At 37.3% G+C, this 21,844-nt stretch overlaps 4 protein-coding genes and 1 pseudogene across 4 annotated transcripts; 1 reads left to right on the top strand and 4 right to left on the bottom strand.

Annotated features, from left to right (window-relative positions):
• Positions 1–5,494: 5,494 nt before the first annotated feature.
• On the bottom strand, positions 5,495–6,225 carry LOC120218868 (EG45-like domain containing protein). The gene is made up of 3 exons (XM_039215768.1): positions 6,058–6,225; positions 5,671–5,971; positions 5,495–5,585 (listed from the first exon to the last, which is right to left on the bottom strand). The coding sequence occupies exons 1-3, from the start codon at positions 6,176–6,178 to the stop codon at positions 5,579–5,581; spliced, it is 429 nt and encodes a 142-aa protein (XP_039071699.1). The 5' UTR covers positions 6,179–6,225; the 3' UTR covers positions 5,495–5,578.
• A 579-nt stretch (positions 6,226–6,804) lies between these two features.
• Positions 6,805–11,016, bottom strand: LOC120218867 (26S proteasome regulatory subunit 8 homolog A-like). The gene is made up of 9 exons (XM_039215767.1): positions 10,691–11,016; positions 9,709–9,806; positions 9,300–9,524; positions 9,096–9,158; positions 8,838–9,001; positions 8,228–8,384; positions 8,023–8,121; positions 7,564–7,674; positions 6,805–7,101 (listed from the first exon to the last, which is right to left on the bottom strand). The coding sequence occupies exons 1-9, from the start codon at positions 10,884–10,886 to the stop codon at positions 6,961–6,963; spliced, it is 1,254 nt and encodes a 417-aa protein (XP_039071698.1). The 5' UTR covers positions 10,887–11,016; the 3' UTR covers positions 6,805–6,960.
• A 912-nt stretch (positions 11,017–11,928) lies between these two features.
• Positions 11,929–15,419, top strand: LOC120218929 (annotated as a pseudogene).
• A 760-nt stretch (positions 15,420–16,179) lies between these two features.
• Positions 16,180–18,599, bottom strand: LOC120218866 (3-ketoacyl-CoA synthase 11-like). The gene is made up of 2 exons (XM_039215766.1): positions 18,492–18,599; positions 16,180–18,029 (listed from the first exon to the last, which is right to left on the bottom strand). The coding sequence occupies exon 2, from the start codon at positions 18,020–18,022 to the stop codon at positions 16,490–16,492; it is 1,533 nt and encodes a 510-aa protein (XP_039071697.1). The 5' UTR covers positions 18,023–18,029; positions 18,492–18,599; the 3' UTR covers positions 16,180–16,489.
• Positions 18,600–19,531: 932 nt separating this feature from the next.
• Positions 19,532–21,762, bottom strand: LOC120218865 (pentatricopeptide repeat-containing protein At1g31430). The gene has a single exon (XM_039215765.1). It carries the CDS (start codon positions 21,681–21,683, stop codon positions 19,830–19,832), a length of 1,854 nt encoding a protein of 617 aa, XP_039071696.1. The 5' UTR covers positions 21,684–21,762; the 3' UTR covers positions 19,532–19,829.
• Between the last annotated feature and the right edge of the window lie 82 nt (positions 21,763–21,844).

The raw sequence follows: 21,844 nt of genomic DNA, 5'->3' as shown, positions 1-21,844 counted from the left end.
CGATTCTGTCGTTGCGATTTTCATTTCGCGTTGCGATTTTGGTTTCGCGTTGCGATTTTAAGTTTCGTGTTGCGAAAGTAAACTATAAATTCTTCTGCAAATTGAAACTTGAATGGATAAATTTACTTTCAACCAAAAGACAAAACAAAGACAAATACTATTTCACAGTGTTAAAGAATACACAGTTTAGCAGAATTGGCAGCAACCGAACAAATTTACTTTCAACCAAAAGACAAAACAAAGACAAATACTATTTCACAGTGTTAAAGAATACACAGTTTAGCAGAATTGGCAGCAACCGAACAAATTTACTTTCAACCAAAAGACAAACAAAGACAAATATATTTCACAGTGTTAAAGAATACACAGTTTAGCAGAATTGGCAGCAACCGAACAAATTTACTTTCAACCAAAAGACAAAACAAAGACAAATACTATTTCACAGTGTTAAAGAATACACAGTTTAGCAGAATTGGCAGCAACCGAACAAATTTACTAAGCAATCTAAGTGAAATGGCTAATCTAAGTGAAATTACGAGTAAATTTATCATTAAGTTAAATATGGAAAATCTTAAACTTACCTCGTTGCGTAGAGTATGAACCTCATTCTGCAACGATACTATCATCTCACGTAGAGCGGCAACCTCACCACGTAAAGTTGACACCTCCACACGCCATGCACCATCGTTATCGCGTAGAGTACCGATCTCCTCACGCAAGGCATTGACCTCATCACGTAACTCCCTTGACTCATCCCGTTGAGGTGGAGGTGGAGAACAGGGAGATAGGAGTCGTGGCATCTTTGCCGGTCGCCTATCATGAGGTGATGGTGGAGAAGAGGCTCGATGATGTGACGGGATAGGTGATGGCTCTCGTTCTAGAGGTGTATAGTCGTCACGATCGGGTGATGGCTCTAGGTGAGGTGATGGCTCTCGAATTGGAGGAAGTGGATGCTGCTCATCATCCGTGCCATCAAAAAAACTCTGACTAGCTTGCCACCAATCAGTGGCAAGCTCTTCCTCCGTGGGTGACAGTCTTTGTAATGGAATGTTGGCCTCCTAAAATATAAAAACTCAAACAAAGTTAAACGTCTACTATTAATAACTTGTTTATATTATATGAAAGTATTTGTGTTAACTTACATTATTTATTGTGGCATATGGTATTAAGTCTTCCCAATCCAACAGAGTTTTCCTCTTCCAGGAAATAGCCCTGGGAATATCATTTGACGTTTTTATTGCATATGTACGCATGCTGGGGAAAGCCTCGAATATCCAAATCTACAAACAATATAATAACAAAATTAGTAATTGTTAAATAATTAATTATAATTTTAGAAACATTATATAGAAATTCTTACCTTAAAGGCCCAAACAAAGCCTGACAAAGTGTATTTGGACCCATCGCCCCGCAAACTTTTGCGGTCATCAAAGGCAGACGACAACTTAGTCCAGGTAGCTTTCCATATATACGAACCCCACGGAAACAGATTCCATGCATTCAGGTCCTCTACCAATATTATTAGCTCCCGATGAATAGGTTGTCTGGCCTCTCTGCCTAAAAAGCCGGCATACACAAGTAGTAGAAGGCATACTCGGACAACATCGACGTCTTCCATCCGAGTGAAACCAGCTTTCTTATTAAATAATTTCTTCAGGTCGTCGACATGTAGGTTCGGCTTCTCCATTGACTCATCCGGAAAAACCCGGGATAACCATGATGGGCGGGCGATATGACGAGTGTACCGGCCTACATCATCGTGTCCGAATCGTAGACCAGTGATTAAGCAGAACTCCTTCCGCCCAAAGCAAGTATACGCTGGTGGAAAATGAAACCATATCTCTTCCTCACCACGTTGTATACTGTCGGGTAGATTTGATGTCATGGTCTGAAGCCACAAATGGGTCAAATTAGCATCTCCACCCGGATGCTGTACTCTCAGCCATGGCCCGAAGCAGGTTTCCTCAAACAATTGTCTTTGAGCAGGTGAAAGCTTCTTTGCAATTGTAGTGGCCAGGCTGACTTTATTTCTCAAGGTCAATTGAGCCGAAAAAAATTTCTACAAAAACAATAAACATACCAAGTTAGATATACCAAAAACTACACTGTGAAGATATACCAAAAACAATAAACATAAAAAGTAGTAGTTTATTCTTGAAACTAAAATTTGCAACACTGTTTTGTCTTTTGGTTGAAATGAAAATCGCAACGAGAGAATCGCAACGCGAGATGACAATCGCAACGAGAGAATCGCAACGCGAAATGAAAATCGCAACGAGAGAATCGCAACGCGAAATGAAAATCGCAATGCGATTTGGTTTCGCGTTGCGATTCTCTCGTTGCGATTTTCATTTCGCGTTGCGATTCTCTCGTTGCGACAGTCATTCTCTCGTTGCGATTTTCATTTATCTCGTTGCGACTCTTCTGCAAATTGAAACTTGAATGGATTGCATTACTTCAACCAAAAGACAGAACAAAGACAAAGACAAATACTAACTTGAAAATCGCAACGAGAGAATAGCAACGCGAAATGAAAATCGCAACGACAGAATCGTAACGCGAAATGAAATCTAAGTGAAATGGTTAATCTATTATTGAAATGACCAGTAAACTTATCATCAGTTTCAATATGAAAAACCTACAATAATGCAAACATTTCAAAATAAAAATAATTAAAAAAACTAACCCTCGGAGGTTGATTTTCCATTTCTGAATATTGTGAGGGATTTCTGACCGTGAATGGTTGTGAGGGATTTCGCCGGAGATGGGGACGGAAATCTTCGGAGATGGGGACGGATTTCTTCGCCGTAGAGAGTGAGAGATGGAGATGGGACTGAGTTGTGATTTTAGGTTTTAGGTTATGAGTTGCGATTACGGGATTTTGTCTTAATATTCTTTTTGTAATTTGAAAATAAAATACGCGTAGCGATTATAATGGCGCTTTAAATATCGCGTTGCGATTTACGGATACGCGTTGCGATTTTATGTATTATCGTTGCGATTTACGGATACGCGTTGCGATATACGGATACGCATTGCGATTTACCCATACGCGTTGCGATTTACGGATACACGTTGCGATTTACGGATACGCGTTGCGATTTATGTGTTCGCGTTGCGATTTTCATATTCGCGTTGCGATTTTGGAAAATCGCAATGCGAATTTGTACTATCGCATCGCGATTTTCAAGAATCGCGTTGCGATTTTGGAAACTGATTTGCGATTCTGGAAACTTATTTGCGATTCTGGGATCGCGTTGCGATTTTTATTTCGCGTTGCGATTTTGTTGGTCATTTTGGCAAATCCAAAAAAAGTTGGTTAAAATCGTATATTATAACTTTTTTTTGGTCACTGAGGCGATTTTCTCTTTTATTAATTCTTCAATTATGATATCTATTTGAAAATTTGAAAGTTCATTCTGTAATGATTATGGATTGCAGTGGTGCAGAAGTATGTTGATATCAAATCTATTATCAGATTAAATAACAATCCGTACTTTTAAAAGTGAGATCTAAAACTTTAATACTATTTTTTTCTCAATAAAATTAATATGTAAATTTTCTTTTTTTTTTCCTTCCCCAAATATATTGGATTAAATTTAATAATTTATCCAAAATAATGGATGCACCAGATCCCTAGGGGATTTAATGCATTGCCACTGGTTGCATTGTTGGCATTTTATGAGATGATCTGAATTTTACCATTTTGACGCATGTGGTGAAAGTTAATGTCAAATTAAGCTAGCAATAAATTCAGGGTTTTTGGAGGGGTTAATTTCTCATAGACAAGGACAGTTGTTTCCTAATCCTATCCCATATATTGATGTCTTGCCCCCGTTTATGTTGAAGCAACATTGTCCCATTGCACTTGCACAACATGTCATGTCCTGTTCCAAGCTTACATTAATTCAGACACCATACTTAGCTTTTTTTTTTTACTTTCAAGACCAATTAGGAATAAATGAAATGTATGCGCTTAGGTATTGTTTATGATTACGAATTAGCAATACCGAATTTGAAAACATGTCTGCATACATGCATAAAACTAGACATGCATAAATACGTCAAGTCCTTTTCTTGGTAGCATGCAAAATCTAATTCATATGCTCGTGTTGCTTCTTCGACCCTACACCTATACCAGAATCATAAGGCTTATGTTTTGTTTCCACTTAATTTGGATAATCACCTCATCTCATTTTCTCATAAGAAGCTCTACTGCAAGTCTGCTAGCCAAAGAAGAAAAACAGTGAAGAGTTATGATAAAAGAAAAAGGAAAGAATAGCCATTTCACCAAAAGAAAGAGAGAAAGGCAACAGTGTGATAGCAGAGAGAACCCATTACCCCCCCCCCCCAGAATAATAGCAACGGAAGCTGACTTATGAAAAGAGCAGGGACTGGCATTCACTCGGTAAATAGTGGCCCAATCTTTAAGAATCCGATAACCAATCGATAGTAATTTGCACAGCTCCTGCTGCCGTTAGTAGCTAGAACTTAACCCAATTTGAAAAAGGGGGGGGGGGAGTAATGAGCCTCTGAAAATTAGAACAGTGTCGTTTTGAGCCCACCCCACCATGCTGGCAATGGGTAAGACCAGCTGAATTTGCCCCACTCTCGGTTGGTATGATATGGATTGCTTGGTGGGCATAACTAGAACTTTGTTACATTACACTGCGACGACAGTTTAACCCTAGAAATCTTTGATTTCAGTACAAAATCTGTAGAGGTATTTGAGTATTCACTGTCAAATGATAAATGACGATGGAAAATGACCTCACCAGAAAACCACTCTCCCTTGTTAGAGCAATCGCAGACCTGCGCAATGGCCCATGCAAAACTCATTTCCAGTAGATCTCAATAAACGGAAATAGAGTGGCCCATGCAAAATTCATTTCCAGTAGATCTCAACAAATTTTACCTAATTGAAGTGTTCCTTAAGGGAAAAAAAAGAAAAAAGAAAAAAAAACAATTCCCCATGAAAGAAAAAACTTATAAACAATTCCTAATCTATAAAATATTCAAGCATACATTTTGAAAAAAAAGTATCATTCCTTTTATTATATTACTATACTTAATTACCAGTTAATTTTTTAAAAATGGTTTCCATTATTATTTTCATTCAAATTTTAGTTACGATTAAAAGTTTATATTGTTGTAAATTTTTATTATCAAAATAGTTAATACATTTTAATTATACTTAACAATATAAATATATTATGAGTGTGATATTAAGAATTAATTTAATAAAATATCATGAACTTGTAGTTCCTCAAACTGCCGCTGAATAATAAAAAAAACAAAATCTCGAGATTAAAGGTGCACATACATCCGAAAATACAGTACAGAACGTATTAGGAGTCGACGTCCTTCAACAAAAGTAAATATCAATCATATCGTACGTTGATTATTTGGCTACTAACAAACATTAATTTCCTTCTCAAACAACGGATCACATCCTTGTTTAAACATTCTTGAAACGAAGATACAGTGTGCATTTGCAGATTATAACAGACAATATATAGGTTTCTTTTCTTCCTTCAACTACCTTGAACGCAGGGAGCCATACTACCCTTCCATATCCTCAAACCCTGCAAATGGAGAAGCAAAGAACTCAAACCTTCGAATTATGGGGAAAACGGGAGTAATTATTAATGAGTAAGATGAAGAGATTACTGTTGGAATTCTATGTTGATGGAGTCGATAGGTATGTTGGTAATCCCACCAAAAGCCGTCTCGGACAGGACAATGGTGGTTGACTGACTTGAAGGCTGAGACTGTGCAGTAGGAGCATAATCGACAATCTTGACTTGGATCGTCTGGTCGGGAGCACAAGTCCCGGGCTGCGACACACTGATGCATCGTACCAGGTATTGTCTCCCACACAATGCTCCATTGTCCCATATCCCATCTCCAGCTGCTGCGAACAAATTACTGGATGGAAACTGCGTTTGGTCATCACCATAACACGCTGTCGCTGCACATATATCACGTGATATATATCAAGTAGACTTTTCAAAGCTTAAAGACACTGCTGTGGATGTAAACATAATTATTACTCACGTAGATATGGTGGGGTGTATTGGGCAGCAGTGCCAACATCGGCATGGGAGAAACGGAAAAGCTGGGAAAGAACAAACAGGTATGATACAAGTTGAAACACCGGCCATTGGTGGCTCTGCATCTTTGCAAAATAGTATGTTATTTCCTGCTGGTAGTGCCAACGAAGAATGTGTATATTATAGTAATACTTTTCCGCCTTATGACCAAAAGAAAAAAAAATCCCCTTTTAAGTCTAACTTGATAAACTACGAATTTTCTATTGAGAAATCGAATCCAAGTTACTCAGAGATAACCATAGCTTACTCCTCACGCGGAACGACAATAAAGGCTGGATATTTAGTAGAGGGTCTTTACTTATAGCTGAAACGCCGCAATTAATCATCGAATACACTTGGGGGGGGGGGGGACACCTAATCATCATGTGAAGGATGAGGTGTGACTTACGTGCCAGTAAGAAGGAGAGATAACTGGTCAGACTTTAAATATTATTTATTATTAACCCATCATATCTAATAACAAAAAGTTTTGATTTTTGACTTTAATACGTTTAGTCATGCATGCTATTAATTATCATAGCAATAACTGCGGTTGCCTTGAGAATTTAATAATGTTGGTGGGTGGGTTTAAACCATTGACTCAATCATTGTTACCTGCTTGTAAAGTTATACAAACTATCCTCATGAATCCAATGATATCAAGAAGCAATATTAGTTAAAAGTTAAAATAACCACTGTTCACCGCTTCATGCATTATGTAACTTGGAAATATTGTTCATAAATTTTAAGTCCTCTACTTTAAGCAAATTCGATAAACGGCCGTGCCTAGAAAAGCATATGTGTTTAGCCAGCAAAATGCCTGTTGTGCTAATATCTTATACGCGAAAGCACGATAAATAAAACATAATCACTTCCATAACTTCCGTAAGGACATGTTTTTCTCGCTCTCCTTCTTCATCACCTTTGCCACTGCCATCTCGAAATCTTCTTGTGTTACATGGACTCTCCTTTCCCTCAAAGCAAACATCCCTGATTCTGTACATACAGCCTGCAAGATAAGGAACAGAGTTTTGTCAAACTAGCACAAACACCGACAGATAGTTGCCAATTTGTGTTATATAATCAGAAGCCTATGGTCTTGCTAAAGTAGCGATTTTGGTTATCCAAATAATGTACCGAAAACATTTTCAAAAAACTTGTAAGTTGCAACAGTCGGAATAACCTCATAGCATACATAACAAGATATCAAAAACTGGGATGAAGGTTCTTGCTTCTAGCATAAATTATTAATGGGGAAGAACTATTTTCCTAGAATGCAGAAAACAGGAAACATTTCAAATAAATCAACTCTCCCTCTGATGCTTATGAGGTCGGGGGAAGGGAAGGAAGTTGGGGATCTAAAAGAAAATATGTTATTTGCGGCTTGCCAACCATATTCCAATTGGAAGAAAGATATTTCTTACCCAAAGACCAACATTCAATTTAATTAACCGGGCATCTGCTAACATACCTTAAGCTCTGCACCAGAAGCGCCGTTCATCTTCTCTGCAATCTTCTTTAGATCAATCCCTCTCATCAAATTCATTCTTCTAGAATGTATTTTTAAGATGTCGAAGCGAGACTGCATATAATTGAACAGACAACATAAGTACCTAAAGGGGCATTACAAGCTCCTGCACAAATTAGAGAATTTTGGTACAAATTGCCAGGTTCTCCATAGTACCAAAACGGGTTGATAAAAAGTAAGAACCTGAAAAGTTTTGGCTTTTGAATGTAGTCCAAAATGACAGAAGAAGTTTCTATTGTATATTGGCAGCGCATTAAAATAACAGTTAGCGTAATGAAACGTTTTATAAGAACAAAGTGGCAATGGAGGAGTGTCTTTGTATAGCCCTAAAATGAAAATGATAGATAACATTACTAAATTGCATGCAGGAACATAACAACGATGGTATTAAATCACATGTACCTCCTCATTAGGATTTGGAAATTCAATCTTCCTGTCAATTCGTCCTGGCCTAAGAAGAGCTTGATCCAAGATATCAATCCGATTTGTGGCCATAAGAACCTATTATTCAGTGCATCAAAACAAGGAAACAAAATAATAATGTAAGCAAACTACAAGCTGATCTTTCTAATTCAATAACTCTTTATTTCTGTCAAGTAATTAATACCTTTATCTTGTTAGATGCTTCAAATCCATCAAGCTGGTTGAGAAGCTCCAACATCGTCCTCTGCACCTCGCTGTCACCATTGCCACTTCCAGATTCCATCCGAGCAGACCCAATGCTGTCTATCTCATCCATAAATATGATCGATGGAGCATGCTCTCTGGAGAAGGGAAAAGAAGAAAGACAAGAAGGAACTACACTAAATACAAAAAGGGAAAAGAAGAAAGACAAGAAGGAATTACTTTAAATACAAAAACAAATATAAAGCAAAAGCAGAACAGTGTGGTAGATAATTAGATAGAGGCAGTTCTACTTTGTGTTCCAGGCTACATGAGAAATGGCTATTGGCTAATGAGTAATTACAGATGAAAAGAAACCAACCACATCCACAAAAGTTCCCTATCTTCCTCGAACTCAAATTAAACGGGATTAGAAACCAAAATTAATAAATAGGTGATATTTAAAAAGAGATTAGAAACTAACCACATTCACAAAAGTTCCCTGTCTTCCTCAAACTTGAATTAAAAGGGATTAGAAACCAGAACTTATATATCGGTGATATTTAAAAAGGGTTTTATTTGTTCAAGGATAACAAGGAAGAAGAAGAGCAAACCTGGCCATAACAAAAAGTTCTCTAACCATTCGAGATCCCTCTCCAATGTATTTCTGAACTAATTCAGAACCAGAAACCCTGATAAAAGTACATTCAGTATGATGGGCCACAGCTCTAGCAAGTAGAGTTTTTCCTGTACCAGGCGGTCCATACAGCAGGACACCCTATAATTTTTTGAAAGAGCAAGTTTTAGTCTCAAAATGAAACCACATGGGAAACAAATTGACAAAATTTTATAATTTGGAAGTATGATAGTACCTTTGGCTGAGCTATTCCAAGACTTTCAAACAGTTCAGGATGTTTGATTGGAAGTTCTATAACCTGCAAATTTTACCACATAGCAGGTGGGAAGAATTGAATCATTTAAGAACTGAACGTGGGGTTAATAATGGAGCCATAAGAGATGAAGGGAAAACAAGAAAGATGGTAAGCCATAAATGAACAAATTAAGGAAGTGCAAACCTCTTTTATCTCTTTAATCTGTTGGTCAAGACCACCAATCATGTCATATGTAGAATCTGGTACTTTTTCAACTTTCATAAGATTAACCAAGGGATCTACTTTGCTTGGTAAGACCAGATGTAGAACATAGCTGTCATTACGAAGAGCAACTCTAGTGGATGGCATGATTTTTGTGATATCAATATTCTTATCAATATCAACAACATATTTTCCTTCTGGATGAACCTAGAAAAGAAATAATAAAAGAGTTAGCAGTGTAAGACAGAAACACAAATCCAGAAATGACATGACAAATTAAAGAAAAAGAAAACAATTACAGATTTTAAATTATGTTAATACCAAGTAGCTAGTTAGCAACAAGATGTTATTCCCATTTTAATGACAGAGAGAATCATGAAGAATCACATACCTTGACTAAGACCTTGTTTTTACCCATAACTTTCACAACCTCACCAACATAGGATCCAGGCTCCTGAAGAAGCTGCAGTTCCTCTCTAAGCATTCTCACTGACCAATATGAAAAATATACTAATATAGTAAGTAATTATGCAAGAAAAATGTACCAGAATGAATAAAACATTCTGTTAAAAAGCATCCTCTTTCCCTGGTAAAAAACAGAAGACTTGTTCCCTAACCATTGGCATGGTATTGTCAGAAGTAGCCAATGCACTATCAAACTATAAACGCAATTATGTTTGAACAAACCCATCCTCTTTCAATCAGAACGATTCTAAACTGGTAAACAATGGCGTAAATGGGCAATAAGAAGATAAGGTTATTACCCAGCACCAGCAATTACCGATAAGAGCATCCCATTCCCAACCATGTGCAGTTTCCAATCGTACAGAAAAAGGAACATGGATTTACGAATGCAGATTATTGACCATTAAATGAGCAGTTCCAGCTATATTTTCATCCTAAAAAAATTGTGGCCTTTGAAACTCAATCAATTATTTGCATAATCTTCTATTCACTTCATTTAAGACTTTTCCAGATGGTGTTGAATTAGAAAATATAAGAAGTTCACAATTTATCCCCATTGCAGCAACTAAAAAATTGTCAGATCTAGAAAAAAGTCAAATAAACCAGCTCAATAGAATCCTTTGTTTCACAGTTTTTAATCAACTAACAGAAACCAATTCCCTAAGTAACTAGCAGATGTATGCACCGCCTTAAACTCTAGGAATCATGAAACAAAAATCTTCCTCTTATCTTACTAACCTTTATTCAAATGTCACTATTTTCTCACAGATCAAAACACAATGGAAACAATTTATCCTAAAAGGGGAAAAAACAACTAATCCCAAATCGACAATCGCAATTCACCCATAATCAAACGAAATTAAGACAATAAACGGAGATAAACAAAAATAGATTTATGGTTAGAGGACCTCGAGAATTGAGCTCGTTGCGTTGGGCTTCTAGTCGGTTGAGATTGTGTGTTTTTTGACGGAGATTGAGCTGGAGCTCGTGGATGTGTTGAATATAGTATTGCCGTAGGCCTTCCCCTTGCTTGGCGCCGCTCTTGGCGGTGCACATCTCTTCCGCCGACGCCGTTTGCTTCCTCTCGACATCCACCGTCGCCATCGAGTATTTTTAATTCTAGCTTTTGTACTCTACTACAATCCCGCGGATTTTGAAGAAAGAAAGGGGTTGTCTTTGACAAAATGTTTGATTCTCAATTACGAACAGAAATGGATCTTTTGGTTTATATATATAGAAGGTCTCCCTCAGTGTTCGTTGAAATTCACTGCCTTTATGGCGGTGGTGGATAGATTAGCTGGGCCTTTATTGTTATAGGTAATATGACGCAAAAAACCATTTTTTTTATTGGATTGAAAAGTGTAACAAATTTTATTAGGGTATTTAAATTTATAATTTAAAAAATAATATTTAATTTTTTAAATTAATATTTAAATTTAAAAATTTAAAATCGTTATTCATGTTAATTAAATATTTTAACAATTAATTAAATTATTCATGCGATTTTGATCTATCAAAATGATGATTAGATTTTATGTGCAACAATCTGATTAATTTTAAAATACCATTCCAGCACTGAAAAAAATTTTTTTTTAGATTGAGATATTATTTTGAAAATTCTTTTTAAATTCAAATATCAAATTAAAATAAAAAATAAGGACTAAATTGAGAAAAGTTACCGAGTTAAGGCATCAATTTGTAGCATAAGCTAATTACTTTTTGTTAAGAAAAAGTGAAGTGTAAAGAGCCTTTCCCTATAAATGATCAATTGGCAAGAGTTTCATTGCGCCTAGCCCCAGTTTGGTTTTCATTGCTCTGTGCCCCAATTTTTATTGCATCATCAGTATCATCTTGCCCAGGGCTCAGGGTTAGGAGGTGTGGACTAACGCGATCGTTTCCCAAATCTCACTAATCATAGCGTCTTTTCGACCTGTATTAAACTACCACCATTCCTTTTTTTTTTTAGTACAAGTAACTTTCCCCTGTATATTCTGATTCAGAAAAGTACCCAGGAAAAAATAAGTTCGAGTTTGTTTTTTATTCTTTTGGTTTGTGTAGATTCGTTAGAGATTAAGCAAGAATTTGTTTTTTTCCTTCTTATATCTGTGTTTGATTTTTGGGTAACGAGGAGAAATTCGATTAAAAAAAGGTTGCTGTCCCACTTGTATGCCATGGCCATTCACGTCCCGTGGTGGATCTCTTTTACAGTCCTGTCACTCCAGATGTTTTTTCTCATCAGTGCTAGCAAGGGTAATTGCTATTTATTTGGTCGAAGTTGTGATTTTTATACTATAATCGGCTATCTTAAAATTGCGTGTTCTCATCTATTTTTAGGCTTACTTATGGTTATATTTCATTGATAAGTTTTCATTTAAAAGTTTTTATATACGTATGTAAATGGTGGGTATACATTATCAATGCTGAGACCGGATTTTCCCCATAGAACTAGTAGTGATATACACTTATTTGGAAGTATAATTTGATATTGATCTTAAATTTATATAATTGGGGTTTTAATTGTCTGGTTTAGATTCCAGTCCCATGCTGAGGAATGGAGAAACTGGAGATTAGATAGGAACCTTTGAAGGACACAAGGGTGCAGTGTGGAGTGTTTGCTTAGATACAAACGCTTTGCGTGCTGCTTCTGCTTCTGCTGACGTTTCCGCGTATGTTATTTCATTCTTGATTGTCTTCTGTCACAATATTGTTGTTGTTATAATCTGAAAGTTGTTTAGTTGTTTTTAGTCGGTTTCTTTGTTATGTATGCAGATTTTGTGTTTAGTACTAAATGTCTTCGAACACCTCTAGAGGCTTGTGCAAAATTCTTCATATATTTGCACTTATTGATAAAAGGTTAACTTATCCTGTGAAATTGTCTTTACATACAGGAAAGTGTGGGATGCACTAACCGGTGATGTTTTGCACTCATTTGAGCACAGGCATATAGTTCGAGCCTGTGCTTTTTCAGAGGTAAAGTCGGTTCGTATTCCGTTTAAGCTTTAAACTTGGTGGAATTATGGAAGCATAGGTATGGTGGGAAAAATAAAAATAAGATACGGTGTTTGAAATGTGTAACAGCTTGGTTTAGGAATCATCTAGTTTTGATAAAAGGGTGTCTGTATGACAATATCTAGGTTGTTGAACAGCTTTTGAGGTTACTTTGGCTCTCATTATTAGCGTGTGAACAGTATTTTCCATTTCTTCTAGCAGACCCAATTTAATTTTTTGGAATAGAAAATCCTATTTCTAAATCAAAGCCAGCATTGCAAAATTTTAGTTCTTAGTGCTGCTCTTGATCTTTATTTTCATAGTTTGTCTTGAGAAAGAAATCTTTCGCATGTTTGACTTTTGATTGTCTGGTCAACTTGTAACAGATGGTTTCACAACTATTATAGTATATATATTATTCGTTTGTTTTCTAATGAGGAATTTATTACAAGATGTTGGCTACCACAACATGTTTTTGAATTATTTCTTTAACCTTGTACCCACCACAGAGGTAGCTAATTAGTGCATTTTCATGTTATCACCAAGTAGCAATAGTAAAATTTTATATGGAAGCATTTGGTATCGTTTTCAAGTCACTGTGTTATTCTAATCATCAATAAGATCTTTATCAATCATGGTTTGCATTTACTTTTTGTACCTTTAATTATTAAGAATTGGAAATAAAAACTATTCCAAATAATTTCAATGTTGCATAAATATTTCAATTTGTAAAATATTAACATAGTTGATTTCCTTAATAATGAGGCATATCTATATTGTTAAATTAACAAATGTATTTATTGATAGGTAATCTAACTTTAATAATGTAAATATGTAAAAGAATTACAAAATTAAACTGAATCTACTAAAATTATAATAAAAAAGTAATTATACACATTAAAAGGGTAGAGTTTAGTTAACTTTACATATCACATCATATCGGCGATAAAAGTTTCCTTCCCTTTTGGTTGGTCTAATCAGATAGTCATTTAAGGTAATGATCTAATCACTCTCGTTGATCTAAAGATCACTGACACGTAGGATGTTTGAGGTTGTACCAAACATGGTCCAACCACCATGGATTTTGATGTGACCACCGCTTACCAGAAACCGCCATGGAATTGTTGGCATTTTTGTACGCTAAGTTCAGTTTTACTGATCTGTTTATTTTACATTTTGTTTATTACTTTTACATCTCATTCAAGGTTTTCTGATCTTACTGAAGGATACACACCTTCTATTGACCGGGGGAGTAGAGAAAATCCTCCGTATTTATGATTTGAATCGTCCAGATGCGCCTCCAACAGAAGTGGACAAATCTCCTGGTTCAGTCAGAACCGTTACTTGGATGCATAGCGATCAGACAATATTAAGTTCTTGCACTGATATGGGGGGTGTCAGGTATCCTTTCCTTCCATGTTTGGAGGTTTTGTGATCAAAATCCAGGATGCATTAATGTCAGTGGGGAAGGGGTTTAAGTTTTGTAATGCTTGCTTTGTTGCTGATTTGGTAACTTTATACCTGATTTAAAATATTTTTGTTAAATTGTTTATAATATCTATTTAAAGTTTTCCTAAAATGCTTGTTATTAACCCAGTCTAATACTTGTCTTGGTTTTCTATAGCATTTCTGTATCTGTTTCCTATTACTGATTTTCTTAGTGATTGTACAGATTATGGGATGTAAGGAGTGGTAAAATAGTTCAAATCCTGGAGACCAAGTCATTTTTAACCAGTGCGGAAGTGAGTCAAGATGGTCAATGTATCAACTGCTGACGGATGTACTGTTAAGTTCTGGGATGCAAACCAGTTAGTTCTGATTTTTGAGCCAGATTGAACTTTTGTGCTGGAATTTCTTGTTTTATTGCTTAGTGCTATTGTGTTTACTCAGCTATGGGTTGGTAAAGAGCTACGATATGCCATGCACAGTTGAATCAGCTTCATTGGAACCGAAATATGGAAATAAGTTTGTTGCCGGAGGAGAAGATATGTGGGTTCGTGTTTTTGATTTCCACACTGGAGATGAAATAGGTATTGTTCTCGAAAACATAACTTTGGACCATACTTTATAATTTTTTGTAGATTTGGCGCTTGAATTCACATTTCACATGTGATCTAGTGTTTTGATTTCTGTCATTTTTCCATAACGATTAATACATCTGATGTGCAGCATGCAACAAGGGTCACCATGGTCCTGTACAATGTGTGCGATTCTCACCAGGAGGGGAATCATATGCCTCAGGATCTGAGGATGGAACGATTAGAATATGGATGACGGACCCTTCGACTCATGATGAGACTGAGCCATTTGCTGCAAATGGGTCAGTTGGAAAGGTGAAGGTAACTGCAGAAGACGTTTCGCGCAAGATTTGAGGGCTTCCATATTGCAGAAGAGGGCAAGACCAAAGAGAAAGAAACAGGGAAGGAGTAACAAGGGTGATGATTTCCTGTTTTGTTTTTACAGTCAATGCATAACCGCATTTATCCAATATATTGAAGATAGTTTTTCTTATTAGAGATAGAGACTAGAGCAAACTGTAATTTGTATTATTTAGTCTTCTTGCATTTAACATATGCAGGACTAAGACCAATGGTTCTATAAAAGATATAATAATGGCATCTATAATATCATGGTGCGCTTTAATTAATCCGGTTAATGTTATTCATGTTCTGCTTGAGCTTTAATTTCTTTTCCGGATTCAATCTTGCATATCGGTTTGGGAAGATCTTATGAAGTAGATTAATTCATATAGGATGCATCAAATAAGTTCTCTTATTTCTTAATATTGTCGTTGACGAAGATGGTCAAGAGAACCCATCTCGAGGTGGAGCTTCTTCCCTTTTGTTTTGGCCTTTTAGTAGCCCTTGTTCTTATCTTTTTCTATTTTTGGGCTGTAAATGCAAGCAGGATCCTATGGTAAAACGTATTACCCCTAGACAAAGGTGTTGGGGTTGGCTGGAAATGCAAGGATCTTAAGGTGACTGACGAGGAACTTGATACCCTTAGTAAGGGAACAGTTGCCTCCTATCCACAAATCACTTAAAACCATAAGATTGTTTAACCTACATAAGAAAGCAGTGGTTAAATTCCCACATTTAGCCAACAACATAAGAGAACAGTGAATAGTTCTTTGTTCCTAAAATGATCAACGTTCAAAATGGTACCAAAAATTACCATGACCATGGGTTTGGTCATTGTTCTAAGTGTACAATATCAGGAAATCCTTAATTATTTTCCGCATTAAATCAACTTGCAACGTTCACTACCCCACTAAATCATTCAATGATTCCTTGCAGGTGGACTAATTTGTTCTAAAAGCCACCTCTAAGCTATCTTGGGTTCAACTGATTAAAACGAATAGCTACATTCCTAACATTGTTACTACTAGCATATTTATGAGATCAGGAGCTTCAGTCAACAATGCCATCCATAAGTTACATGAAGCTACAAATTGCAAATCCCAGTCCAAATCTCTAGTCAAATGATGAGATCTTTGAAGATAGCCAAGCCTCTCATGAAATAATCCCAGTAAAAGAATGGTCTAATGTTCCCATAACACCCTCGAATCAATGCTTTGTTACAACAATAATAAAAACCCCACTCGAGCTACTCCCATTAATAACTCGGAAACTAGATAACTAAATGCAAAAGTTGGGACGAATCAAAAGTGAGACAAGATAACATGAAAATAACACCACAATTGCAGCAAGTCCTGGAATTTAGATGGTCGAGACGCTTGGAACATCAACTGGGAAATTATGGATCTCATCCATCCATGGGTTCTTCTCCTTTGCCGGATTTATCGTCCTCAAAGCTTTCCACACCGCACTGTTACACTTGAATCCTGAACCAAATGCTATTTGCCATGTCCTGTCACCCCTCCTAATCCTACCCTTAGCTTCCGAATAAGCCAATTCGTACCAAAGAGAACTACTTGAGGTGTTCCCAAATCGGTAAAGAGTCATCCTTGATGGTTCCATGTGCCTTTCAGACAGCTGCAAATTCTTCTCCAGCTCATCCAAAACAGCTCTTCCTCCAGCATGAATGCAGAAATGCTCAAAAGCTAGCTTGAAATCTGGGATGTATGGGTTGATCTTCATCTTCAAAAGCTTCTTGCCAACCAATGTAGCAAAGAAAAGCAGCTGCTCAGACATTGGAAGAACCAAAGGCCCCAATGTGGTAATGTTGGTCTTTAAAGCATCACCAGCAACTGCCATGAGATCCTTTGACAATGTAACACCAATCTTGCCTACAGAATCTTCTTCCTGGGTAACACAGGAAAAGCACTTATCATCTGCACCCTTGTGAGTGCGAACAGTGTGAACCAATTGGTATTTGGACCTTCTTTTGTCTGACCATTTGTTAGAGAGAAGTATCGCAGCCCCTCCCATTCTGAATAAGCAGTTTGATACAAGTTTCGAGCGGTCATTTCCAAAGTACCAGTTCAAGGTGATGTTCTCCATGCTGATAACCAGTGCATAGGAGTTGGGGTGGACTTGAAGAAGATGTTTTGCAAGATCTATTGAGATCAAACCTGCACTACAGCCCATTCCTCCCAAATTGTAGCTTTGAACATTCCCTCGAAGCCTGTAATGGTTGATAACCATGGCAGACAACGATGGTGTTGGATTAAACAAGCTGCAGTTAACAATCAAAATTCCAATGTCTTTGGGTTTTACGGACGTCTTGGCCAAAAGCTCGTCAATAGCACCAAACATAACAGCCTCTGCTTCTTTTCTTGCCTCATGCATTGATGGGTTAGGGGGAACATTGAGGACAGCCTCTGGAAGATATGTTGAATCCCCAAGCCCTGACCTTTCAAGGATCCTACGCTGAAACTGAAGATTATCATCTGTGAATGTACCAGTCATTTGTGACTGATCTACGAACATCCTTTTTGTGCATTTCCGAGATTCCTCCGGTTTGTAGCAAGCAAAGTTGACGAGATAAACAGGGCGAGGGCGGGTCAGAAAGTAGAGGGTCGACAAGAAAACAAGAAGTGACGAGCATATGATGACAGAAATGAGGTTGAATTGAAGATGCTCCCAAAGATCATAAAGATCCTGGACAGAAAATGTTGAGAGCTGAGCCGCGATTATAACTACAAGAGGGGTAAGGAAAAGGTACATTCCATGGGTGATTAGATAATGGTATCCAAGCTTCACATACTTTAGCTTAACTGATTTCTTAAAATCAGGTAGGTTCCTGGATGATGGTGGGATCAAAGGTTGGTCTGGTTTCGAGTCGGCCATGTTTTCCCTGCGAACAATTGAATTCAATTTGTTAGATCAAGTGCAGAAAAAGGAATCAGAAATTAAAGACAACATAAAACCGAGGGGCGAAGCCGGCAAAAGATAAAAGCAGGGAGTGTTCCAAGGGTCAAGTTAACAATAAGTTTTCACAGGGAGTGTTCCTAGTCTAGAATTGATTCTGTACCTTTCAAGAGATTAGCTTCAATGCTATATAGTCCTTAAATAGCTAAATCCTAAATTCAAAATGATAAATTACACATCTTTTTCATAGAGATGGTTCACATAAAATCTAACTGGGATTTGCAAACCCAGATCAGCATTTGCATAAACAACACAATTTTTTCAATAATTGAGATCAATCGGCAAAAGAAAATAACACTAAAAGTAAACCCTGATCGCAATTCACAAGCAACTATTGATGGAATTACAAAAAGAACAAGACTCCAGATTTTTAAAAAAAAAAACTGACCTAGATCTCCGCAAGCCACCGACGGTGAGTTGAATCTATTAGAGGACGGCCAGAGTACAAAGAGAAGAAGACTATAAATACGAGGAGAGAAGAAATGAAAGGAACGTGACAAGAAATGAGAAAATGATGAACAAAGGCAAACAAATAGAGAGTGCCGTAACTGAAACGCGTTTTCTTGAAGAGGCAGCGCCGTCTCTGGAATCTCTCTCGGGGATCACGGCCCAAAGGGAATATAAACGTTGTCGTTTAAAGCATCTGGGCGGCTGGAAGTTTCAGTCAACTTGTTTGCGTTTGTTTACGGCTTCCTTTCAAACACATTTGTTGATTTGTGTGTGAAAATCAATTGTGAATATTTTAAAAATAATAATTACGTGGTCCAAATAAGAAGAAAAATAGAATTCAAAATCTCTTCTTTTTCTGGGCTGGCACGTTCCACTTTCCTTTGATATGCACAGAACAGATCACATCTTCTAGAAGAAAAGGTAGTAAGAAATAACATATTTGAATTGTGATTTTTAATATTTTAATTATGGAAAAAAATCGGAGATAGACTCAAGTCAAGAACTTAAAATTTAATTTAGATGGGCGCTATTTTCTCTAGTTTACTCCTTCCATATATGGATTAAGACAAAGCAAAATGATCCGCACAGTAGCAAACGGGATGACAGTTTGGTCACATGGTTACCAACTGGAATTCACATGGATTTGTTCTCTCTTTTGTCTTTAAACATGGTGATAATATTCTTAAGGGCCCATGCCAAGCTGTTGTCGACATGAAAACATGCTTCAGCTTATTAAGCCAAGGTTTTTATATCCATGCAACCATGGCTGAATGACAGTGGATAGATAGCTTCAACTTAAACATTACAGTATCTCAGGTTTAAACAATTAAGGAAATCTAAAAACAAATTTGATTATTTTATTTCTTCAAACACATGCTGGACAACCCAGTTTTCCATCTAAAAGAACTCAATCAGAGGGAGGAAATCTGACAACAAAATTTTCAAACACAGGGGATAAGGATATTCTTAGCAATTCGAACAGTGTTGCATGCAGAAGATGACGATCATAAACTTGTTCCATAGGGAGTTGATGAATGATTCGGATGCCTCCACAGACTCCTATTGGAACAAATTTAAGTGTGCTGAACATTTTTTTCTCTCCATCGTCACTCTGACAGAAATGGTGAAGCTTGTTCAGTAACTGTTCTAAGAATTCGTTTGTGCTTTTTCCCTAACTAAACAAAAAATATCATTAAACAACTTTAGAATATACCAAAAATGCCAATGTATTCCCCTATTGGGCAGTATATGTTCAAGAGACTGATCTATTATCAAGTTACTGCACCATTGACTTTATTGAGCTACAACCAGGCACCTTTCTGACTCCAAGATCTTTCATTTTTTCTCTAATCCTTTTTACATCTTCCCATCTATCAGCAGATGCATAGATGCTGGCAAGAAGCGTATGAATACTGGAATCACTTGTTTCAATTCCTACAAGCCGTTGAGCTATCCGTTCTCCCATCTCAACATTTCCATAGGTCCTGCAAGCACTAAGCAAGGAACCATAAAGTGGCACCATGGTTTCATTTTCTTTGCTTGGTAAATCATCTATCAACTTCTCAACTTCATCTAATAGTCCAGCTCGACAGAGTAGGTCAATCAGACACGCATAGTGTTCCAACTTTGGTTCAATCTGGTACACTTTTGACATGGAATCAAAAACCTTACGACCTTCTTCAATCAATCCTCCATGATTACAAGCACTTAAAACAGCTACAAAGGTGATATCGTCAGGTTTTTCATCAATTTGTTTCATTTCCGAGAATAACTCAAGTGCCTTGCTTGTTTCCCCGTTAATTGCCAGCCCAGATATAATTGAAGTCCAAGAGGCAGTATCCCTTTTCCTCAACCCATAGAATATCTCTAGAGCTCTCTCAACGCACCCACACTTTGCATACATTTCTATAAGAGCAGTACCGACAACAGTGTCTACAACAATTCTATTTTCACGAAGGTATCCATGAATCCATTTCCCTTGCTCAAGAGCTCCCAACTTAGCACATCCAGTTAGGAGAGAAACCAAAACAAACTTGTCCGGTTTAACCCTTTGAATCTGCATTTCTTGAAACAATTCAACTGCCTCTTCAAAACGGTTGAACTGCACATAACCATTCATCATAGCTGTCAAAAGAACTACATCCCTAACCGGACTTCTCTCAAAGAACTGTCTAGCTTCAGTCAGCCGACCACAATTTACATAGCCATACACCATACTGGTCCAACAATTAACATTTTTACTCGGCATCTCATCAAAAAGTTTCCTGGCCATATCTAGACAACCACACTTACAATACAGGTCTAACAAAGCATTACCCACTATCGCAGTCAGTTCAAGTTCCTCCCTCGCGTAACGGTCAATTTCCATGCCAAGTTCCAATCTTCCCAGAGCCGTGCAAGCTGAAAGAGTACTAACAATTGTAGACTCATTAGGCTTAACCAGACCCTCTTTTCTCATCAGGTCAAAAACAGTCACAGCATCTTCAAACTTTCCAGACTTGACCAAACCAGAAATCAACACATTCCAGGCAATCACATCTCTTTGAGGCATTTCATCGAACAACTTCTTCGAACAATGAATCCAACCCACTTGAACATACATATCTATAAGTGAATTAATGACAAAAGCATCAAATTCAAGCCCGGATTTTGCTACCAACCCATGAATTTTCTGACCTCGGAGAACGTCTCCCAAGCTTCCAACGGCCTTAAAAACAAAAGGATAGGTGAAATTATCGGGCCACAGCCCTTGTTCCCTAAGCTTCCCAAAGACCAAGATTGCATTTTTAGGACTACCATTTTTCACAAGCATCTTGATTATAACATTGTAAATAAACAAAGATGGGTATTGAATGAGATTGAATATTTTTATAGCGTATTGGAAGTCCCCGAGAGATGGGTCCGTACAAAAAGCAATGAGCTTGTTGAGAGTGTTGCTGTCTTGGTGCAGACCGAGTAGGAAGGTTTGGGTTTGAATTTGCTTGAGGTGGTTCATGGACTTGCAGCTTTTGAGAAGAGAGATGCATGATTGCTTGGTTAGTGGAGTGTGAAAGGAGAGAAGGCGCGGCTTTGATAAAATGTAATAGCGGGAAATGAAGTGAAATAACGGAAGCCGACTTTGAAGGAGCATCAGACTTCAGAGCTTAGCTCTCTCCAATCTCCAACTGAAAAGGTGAAGGATTTAATATGCAACAGACTATGGGCTTGGGCTCTTAAAAGGGAAAAATTCTTTACACCCACCGGCTCAATCCAGGGGTGATTAGGCAATGGTATCCAAGCTTCGCATACTTT

Source organism: Hibiscus syriacus, unplaced genomic scaffold (assembly GCF_006381635.1).
Source record: "Hibiscus syriacus cultivar Baekdansim isolate YM2019G1 unplaced genomic scaffold, ASM638163v2 tig00110201_pilon, whole genome shotgun sequence".
Taxonomy (NCBI): Eukaryota; Viridiplantae; Streptophyta; class Magnoliopsida; order Malvales; family Malvaceae; genus Hibiscus; species Hibiscus syriacus.
The sequence above is the reverse complement of the archived record's forward strand: the minus strand, read 5'-3'. Positions and strand labels throughout refer to the sequence as shown.